Source organism: Bubalus bubalis, chromosome 16 (genome assembly GCF_019923935.1).
Source record: "Bubalus bubalis isolate 160015118507 breed Murrah chromosome 16, NDDB_SH_1, whole genome shotgun sequence".
Lineage (NCBI taxonomy): Eukaryota > Metazoa > Chordata > Mammalia > Artiodactyla > Bovidae > Bubalus > Bubalus bubalis.
In genome coordinates, this window is record NC_059172.1 from 39,543,136 (window position 1) to 39,552,265 (window position 9,130).

General features: G+C 40.7%; 1 protein-coding gene across 1 annotated transcript; it reads right to left on the bottom strand.

Annotated features, from left to right (window-relative positions):
• Positions 1-6,634: 6,634 nt before the first annotated feature.
• On the bottom strand, positions 6,635-7,612 carry LOC102411333 (olfactory receptor 226). The gene has a single exon (XM_006049739.3). It carries the CDS (start codon positions 7,610-7,612, stop codon positions 6,635-6,637), a length of 978 nt encoding a protein of 325 aa, XP_006049801.1.
• Positions 7,613-9,130: the final 1,518 nt, after the last annotated feature.

Sequence of the window (9,130 nt, forward strand, 5' to 3'; positions counted from 1 at the left end):
GAAACAGAGAAGGCAATGGCACCCTACTCCAGTACTCTTGCCTGGAAAATCCCATGGATGGAGGAGCCTGGTTGGCTGCAGTCCATGGGGTCGCTAAGAGTTGGACACAACTGAGTGACTTCACTTTCACTTTTCACTTTCATGCATTGGAGAAGGAAATGGCAACCCACTCCAGTGTTCTTGCCTGGAGAATCCCAGGGACGGGGGAGCCTGGTGGGCTGCCATCTATGGGGTCGCACAGAGTCAGACACGACTGAAGTGACTTAGCAGCAGCAGCAGCATGTATATGAAAACAGCTCTAAAACTGCTTTGTGAGAAGTATACAAAAGTAAATATTACCTATGTTGGAATATGAACCACAGCCATGATTTGATCAGAGCAAATGATGTGAGAAGGCTTTCAGTGTAGAGAGATAAGCACAAGAGAATGCAGAGTGATGATGGCAGAAGGTAGACAGATGGCTATAGAGTCCTCTGCCTTGGATTGCAGGAAGCACTCAGTCATTTGATGAGCATTTGAAAAGTATATACTGTGTGTTAGTTCAGTTCAGTTCAGTTCAGTCGCTCAGTCGTGTCCAACTCTTTGCAACCCCATGAATTGCAGCATGCAACTCCCTGTCCATCACCAACTCCTGGAGTTCACTCAAACTCACGTCCATCGAGTTGGTGATGCTATCCAGCCATCTCATCCTCTGTTGTCCCCTTCTCCTCCTGCCCCCAATCCCTCCCAGCATCAGAGTCTTTTCCAATGAGTCAGCTCTTCAAGAACAGTGCAAAATGACAATTCCTTTTGTCTGTCAGGGCTTCCCTTGTGGCTCAGCTGGTGAAGAGTCCACAGCAATGAGCGAGACCTGGGTTCGATCCCTGGGTTGGGAATATCCCTGGAGAAGGAAAAGGCTACCCACTCCAGTATTCTGGCCTGGGGAATTCCATGGACTATATAGCCCAAGAGGTCGTGAAGAATTAGACATGACTGAGTGACTTTCACTTTCACTTTTGTCTGCCAAGTTATCCACAGAAGAGTGAGCCCACAGAATCTCTGCTCTTAATTGTGCCTCAGTAGTGGAGAAGATACCCTGGCGAAGGAAATAGCAACCCACTCCAGTATTCTTGCTTGGGAAACCCTATGAATGGAGAAGCCTGGAAGACTACAGTTCATGGGGTCACAAAGAGTTGGACACAACTGAGTAACTTCACTTTAACTGTAAAGTTGAAAATCAAGTGCCAGAAGCTTTGCAAGAACAAAGGCCCAGGAGATACATTTGTATGTCTGTGAATAGGTGGATGAAGGGAGTGAAACAATGACCTGAAAAAATGAGAAGTTCTAGAGAAATAAACTCCTAAAGATCCTAGAGGATAACATCTAGGCAGCATCTGTCTATTGTAACTTATTGTCTTTTAAGGTAATACTAGTGACTTGTTCTAAATAGGAAATATAACTTGTTCCAAATTACTCTTTTCCATCCTGCCTGAGAAGAATTCAAATGAATCTGTGATATAGCAACCCTTCCTAGGTATATTGGCAGGTACATGTGTGATCTCAGAATACACGGATAACATAGATACGATGTGACAACTAGCAGTGGTGGGTCCATTTACACTGTTTACACTTCTTCGACTAGGCCTTAAGGGGAAATCAGTTTCCTTACGTACAAACCAAGTACAGTGGTGTCTTCCTGTGCCCAGTCGCTCAGTCATGTCTGACTCTTTGCAACCCCACGGGCCACAGGCTGCCAGACTCTTCCATCCATGGGATTTTCCAGACAAGAATACTGGAGTCAGTTGCCATTTCCTACTCCAGAGTGTTTTCCCACCTATCTCCAAATACAAGTCAAAAATGATGGATGTTTGTAGTTTAACTTTGTTTTTGCCCCGTAACACAGTCAGACAAGAGTTTGTTTCCAAACGACTCACTGAGCAGTGTCAGCATTTTATTTCAAATAAAAATTATTTTTATTAGTTATCATTTATTCTATCTACTCATAACACACTACCTTCTATATCAGGAAGTCCAATAGAAACATACCTGTTTTGTTCTTTAAAAAAACTAAGGCTGGGCCTAGCCCTTCCCATACTCCATCCATTCATATTCTTTGTCTAAAGGCATGTGGTGAGTTGGCACTATTCTAGAAATCTCGATCACTGGTGTTCAAGAAATGAGACTATGCAACATGAAAGTCAGGAAGGCATTATCCCCTAAGGAATGACTGTAAGAGAAAATGAGAACGTCTGTGCTGTGAGCCCTCACTCGTCTCTGCCTGCCTGCCGCAAACAGTGGCAACTAAAAGAGCCAGTGTCATTCGTTAGAGCTGCTAAATATGTAAAGCAAAAACAGTGTCGTTTATACTTTATTTTAACTCTCCCTTATCAATCAGCTAAATTAAAACAGCATCAATGCATGAATTTCATGAGAATTAAAAATCCAGAATATTGTGAAAAGGTTAATATGGAGTCACTGAAATCAACTGAATCCTATTCAATTATTTAGTATAAAAAGACTGATAATGTATTCCTTTTTAAGTAAAGGTTTTACTTTGGAATAATGTTGGATTTGCAGAAAAGTTTTAAAGAGACTTCTCATATTTTACTAGTTTGTTTCTCCTAATATTATCACCTGACCTTACAGTGTACACTTTCGAAACTAAGAAAGCAAGACTTGTACATTTTTTTGGTTACTAAACTCCAGGTTTTATTCATACTTTACCAGGTTTTCCATATTTTTTTACATTCCAGGATCCAATCCAGGATCCAATGAGATATCACATTCCTTTTAGGTGTCCTGTCTCTTAGTCCCCAGGATTTGATAGTTTTAGTCTTTACTTGAATTTCACAACTGTAAGGGATTCTTAATGTAGCAGGATAGGGTATTTAGTACTATAGAAGGAGTTTATTCAAAATTGATGGGAACCAGGAGACATTTTTGAGGACAAAAGCTGTCTACGTTGATCCTCACGTGCTGTGTAGATATTTGTTGCCTCTGGCCACTCTCAATATCTCTCCTATCTGAAAGATCCTGTCTGGATCCAGTACTCCTATTTCCTATAATGATGAAGGAGACTGGAGACTTCCCCCAGACAATACCCTGGCCAAAGGAAATTACAAAAGAGCCATATCATTTATCTATATTTTGAAAAATTTGCAATTATAAAGATGATTTGAAATAAATAGGATCAAATGTAATAAGAATTTTTTTAAAGTCCTCTATCTAGGTTGATGGACAAATAATTACATCAATGGATGATGAAGAATATTTATCTGATAATTAATGTTCATTTGAAAATCTTAGGTTTGGAATATCAAATTCAATATCAATCATGAAGATAATATGACTGTGAACATATAGTCCAAGTCAGGAGACGTGTCAATCCCACCAGAGTTAACATTGACTCACTCAAACATCTCAGTTTTGTAATCAAAAGATAAATAAGTGCAGGAGATTGTGCTCAACTTGTTTCCTACATCTGAAGTATTTGGTTTCAAATTTTGAAGTCAGAATTAGAGGTATTTTTTAAAACTAAAAAATTTAAACACACACACACTTTATTGTAAAAAGGTTGGAAGAGAAAGAAAAGCACAATAAAGGAAATCAACATCACAGGTGTTTCAGTTCAGTTCAGTCGCTCAGTTGTGTCCGACTCTTTGCAACCCCATGAACTGCAGCACGCCAGGCCTCCCTGTGCATCACCAACTCCCAGAGTTCACTCAAACTCACGTCCATTGAGTCGGTGATGCCATCCAGCCATCTCATCCTCTGTCGTCCCCTTCTCATCCTGCTCCCAATCCCTCCCAGCATCAGAGTCTTTTCCAATGAGTCAACTCTTCTCATGAGGTGGCCAAAGTACTGGAGTTTTCAGCTTTAGCATCATTCCTTCCAAAGAAATCCCAGGGCTGATCTCCTTTAGAATGGACTGGTTGGATCTCCTTGCAGTCCAAGGGACTCTCAAGAGTCTTCTCCAACACCACAGTTCAAAAGCATCAATTCTTTGGTGCTCAGCTTTCTTCACAGTCCAATTCTACATCCATACATGACCACTGGAAAAACCATAGCCTTGACTAGACGGACCTTTGTTGGCAAAGTAATGTCTCTGCTTTTGAATATGCTATCTAGGTTGATCATAACTTTTCTTTCAAGGAGTAAGCGTGTATTAATTTCATGGCTGCAGTCACCATCTGCAGTGATTCTGGAGCCCCCCAAAATAAAATCTGACACTGTTTCCACTGTTTCCCCATCTATTTCCCATGAAGTAATGGGACCGGATGCCATGATCTTCGTTTTCTGAATGTTGAGCTTTAAGCCAACTTTTTCACTCTCCTCTTTCACTTTCATCAAGAGGCTTTTTAGTCACAGGTGTTTACTTTCTGCTAATTGGAATTCACTGATACGGAGGCTCATAAAATAGCTATACTACTGATGTCCAGAAGAGGACATTCCCTTCCCAGACCACTACCCAATTTCAGATACTTATTCGACTGCAGAGGCAGAAGATAGATTTTTGGTGAACTGCATATACAGTCATTTATCAATTGTCATAGAAAGACACTTATAAGTTTATGTAACTGTTTTGGCACAAATAGGTATGAATATTAAAATTTTTAATAAGTAGAGACTAGCTAATAATGCCTAATAATAACATTGCTAGTAGCTTTTCATATACTTTTTAAAATCAAAGTATAGTTGATTTACAATATTTTATTCGTTTCAGGTATACAATATAGTGATTCAATATTTTTATATAGATTATAGCTTTTAATATGCTTTATTAAGCTGTAGACAAATATAGGAAAGTAAATTGCAACAACACAAGGCCCCTACACTTGCAGAGAGAAGTAGCCTATTGTTCTGAGTCTTGGGTGATTGTAAGGAGTTCCATTTCCAAAAATAACACACTGACATACCCTCTAACCCTCTCTCTGTCCAGATGAATAAAGTTGCATATTTCATTGGCCAAGAAATGTTTATTTAAATAAATATGCTGGTAATAATACCTTTGCCCAGAATGCAGTTTATAAGAACAAGGGGTTCATTACATAATACTGCTAAGATTTCAGTCAAATTCCTTCTAGTCATATTTAAACAAATGAACAAGTAAGACTGATTCTATTTGGTACAGTGTAGTATTTTTATACTATTCATAACCTAATATTTGCATTTATTATATTAAGAATATTTTTCTGTCATTACCTCTATTTAGATTATAGTATTTTAATGTCCGCATGATATTTCACTCAATGTATAGACTAAAAATTGATTAATCAGTCTTCTGTGGAAGTTTAATATATTTCCATATTTTTCTTATAGTAAATACAAATGTCTGTATTTGCTATTAAGAAATTTGATATTTCTTAATCAAATATTTGTGTTTCAAATGTTTTCAATATTGTTAGCATTTATGATACATACTGCCAACTTTTCTTCCAGCAAGGCTGTGTCACTTTGTACCGACTTGTATCCTAGCAAGATGTGCAAGGTTTAGTTTCTGAAACCTGCGAAAACTGCCTATAGATGTTACACACATGCTTTGCCTACATGGCTCCAAATTATATTCCTTTACTACACTTCTTTATAGCTATCATGTGCTAAACACTCTTCTGAACCCTGCTAATAAAACGATGAACAAACAAATGTGATCTCTGGTTCCTTGGAGCTTATAGTCTAATTAGGGAGACTGAGTATTAAATAAACAACTGCACCCAGTCAGTAGTTCAGTGTGGGCACTGACCTTGATAAATCAGGGAATGAAGCTCTGAACCCCTGTAGGCCAAGGGGTGATATATTGCCAATGCAAAAATTCACAGTTTTCTGTCTCCCTGCCTTGTAATTCACACTAGCATGATCAGTTATGGTCCCACTACTTCATGCGCTACAATCGGTATCCTCCAACTAGAAGAGGTCTCATCCAGAAGTCTCCTGATGCTTTTCCATAATGAAGCCTATGCTTCCTTGAATGGCTTTTCTGCTTCCCTTTTTTGTATCTTCTGTCTCAGAACTAAAATTCAGTAACAAACCCAGGAAGAGCCAGTTAGATTCTAGTTCTGCATTTTTTTTTTTTGCCTTAAATATTGGAGTTCAGTCTTGTTTTATGCTCATAGCCATCCCTTTCCACCCCACCAGGATACATCTTCACGGACGTGTTCTATGTAAATTACAGTAGAGCAGACAACATGAGATCAAGTTCTAGCCTGTATGCTAAGACCTTGTCTTGAAGAAATCCAACTTCTAGCTTGTAATTCACCTCTCTTCCTTGTCCTGAATTAGTTCCTTGGTGGTGCCTTGGAAACTCTAGTCCCTAATTTAGGCTCTAAGAGCTCCTCTGCACTTCTTAGAAGACACAGATCCTAAGTTTAAGAGCACTGGTGGTGGTGGTTTAGTCACTAAGTCTTGTCTCACTCTTGTACCCCATGGACTGTAGCCCCCCAGTCTTCTCTGTCCATGGGATTCTCCAGGCAGAATACTGGAAAGGTTGCCATTTCCTCCTCCAGGGGATCTTCCCAACCCAGGGATCAAACCACTTCTCCTGCTCTGCAGGTGGTCTCCTGCACTGTAGGTGGAATGTTTACCGCTGAACCACCAGGGAAACCCAGTTATTTATCTAAGATTTAATACCTCCCTTCTACTTGTGCTAGCTCTCCCAGGCTTAGTTAGCGTCATGACCCTGGTGCAGGTGTAGAGTATGGCGTAAGGCTCTCTTTACTTCTTGGTTGCGCAGGCAGTAAATGATGGGGTTGAGCAGTGGTACAATGACAGCATAAAGTACAGACACCAGCTTGTTGGTGTCAAAAGCTGAGAGTGCCTTTGGGCGGGCATAGATGAAGATACTGGCTGCATAGAAGATGACCACCACAGTAAGGTGAGAGGCACAGGTGGAAAAGGCTTTATGGCGCCCAGCAGCTGAGGGAATGCGCATCACAGCACTGGTGATGGCCATGTAGGAGGCTCCAGTGACAGAGAGTGGCCCCAGTAGGATAAAAATGGCCAGGACAAAGTCTGTAAGCTCTGCCGTGGACATGTCAGCGCACGAAAGGTTGAGCAATGGAGAGACATCACAGAAAAAGTGGTTGATGATGTTGGGGCCACAGTAAGAGAGGCGAGAAATGAGAAAAACTTTGACCATGGAAATGCCAAAACCTCCAGCCCAGGAGCCAGCTGCCAGCTGCACACACAGCTGGCCACTGACAATGACAGGGTAGTGGAGAGGATGGCAGATGGCCACATAGCGATCGTAAGCCATAACTGCGAGGAGCACACACTCAGTGCAGCCCAGGCCCAGGAAAAAGCAGAGCTGCGTCATGCAGCCCTCAAAGGAGATTAGCTGTCCATGGCCCTGTTTGGACCCAACAAAGCCAGCTAGCATCTTGGGAATAGTGACTGTCACGTACCAAATCTCTAGGAAGGACATATTAGCCAGAAAGAAATACATGGGTTTGTGGAGGCTGGGGTGGCTCCTGATTGCCACAATGATGAGTATGTTCTCAGTCAGCACCAACACATAGGCTAACAGAGAAAGGGCAAATAATAGTGCCCGCAGCGGTACTGGAGCTGGGAAGCCCAGCAACACAAACTCACTCACTCTCCCACTCTGGTTCTTCCTCTCCGTGGTGTCGGTCATGCCCATTGCTGTTCAGGGGAGAATAAAGTGTGTTCAGGAGGCAGCAGCAGAAACTCAGTCTTTCTCTTGCTGGGTTTATAGTGGCAGAAGGCAATGTGAGTAGTGCATGTAATTCATCACTGAACTGAAGCCATTGTTTTCTTCTGTAATCTGGAAATGAGCTAAGACAAAAGTAGACAAAAATAAACTACCTTGTATTGGAATAGGATGAGAGTGTATTCTGGCCCTTGGAGAAGCATGGATTGATAATCACCAGTTGGTCCCTGAAAAACATAGATCAAAACCAAAAATATTAAGAGTCTTAGCTGCTCTGAAGTGAGAGTTTGTCTATGAGCTGCATCATGACTCCATTTTGAAGACATAATTTATATCTTAAAGGCATTATGATAAGTAAAATAAACCAGAGAGAGAAAGACAAATACTCTGTGTCTCTGTTTTATATGGAATCTGAAAACATCAAAACTGCTAATAAGTTTATACCCGAGTTTCTCTTTTCTTTATGCTTTGTGAGCAGTACTTGAGCATTTCTCAATATTTGAGCCACTTGTCAGGCTCCTCTGTCCATGGAGTTTTCCAGGCAAGAATACTGGGATGGGTGCTTTAATGCAATTACAAAATGTCATATCCCTGGCTTACATTTCCCATCACTCCCATTCTTACCATCCACTCCCACCATTTATTTATTTCAAAAGTATTGGTGGATCAAATACAGTATACTAACACATAAATATGGAATTTAGAAAGATGGTAACGATAACCCTGTATGAGAGATGGCAAAAGATACACAGATGTATAGAACAGACTTTTGGACTCTGTGGGAGAGGGAGAGGTGGGGATGATTTGGGAGAATGGCATTGAAACATATATAATATCATATAAGAAACTAATCGCCAGTCCAGGTTCGATGCAGGATACAGGAAGCTTGGGGCTGGTGCACTGGGAAGACCCAGAGGGATGGGAGGGAGATGGGAGGGAGGTTCAGGATGGGGAGCATGTGTACACCCGTGGCGGATTCATGTTGATGTATGGCAAAACCAATACAATATTGTAAAGTAATCAGCCTCCAATTAAAATAAATAAATTTAAATTTAAAAAAAAGTATTGGTGGATCAGATACATTCCAGACTATAGGCTGAGGTGAGGTAGAGAAAAGGTAAGTAAGACATGTGCCTAGTCTGCAGGGAGCTCATAATCTGGTGGTGGAGACATGTCTTCATCTTCTCATTCCTGAAAGTTTAATCTGCCACACCTATTCTCGTACTATATACTAGTTTCATAAATGGGAACTTCTAAATTATAATTGTCATCAGAACCTTAACTTTGATCCTTTATTCTCAATACCCACCTCACATGCAATTAACTGTGCATTTGACCCTTTGGGCCTTAGATATTCCTGTGTATCTGTTAATCTCTTCTGCCTTCACCTTTGATGCTCTGCACATTTGAAAATAAGCAAATAAATTAAAAAGATTAGGCTCCTAATTGACCTTACTGCCTATAGTCTCTCCCCTAAAGCTTAAATCT

Coding starts and splice junctions, on each gene's coding strand:
- LOC102411333 (XM_006049739.3), bottom strand. CDS start 7,612: ATGGGCATGACCGACACCACGGAGAGGAAGAACCAGAGTGGGAGAGTG.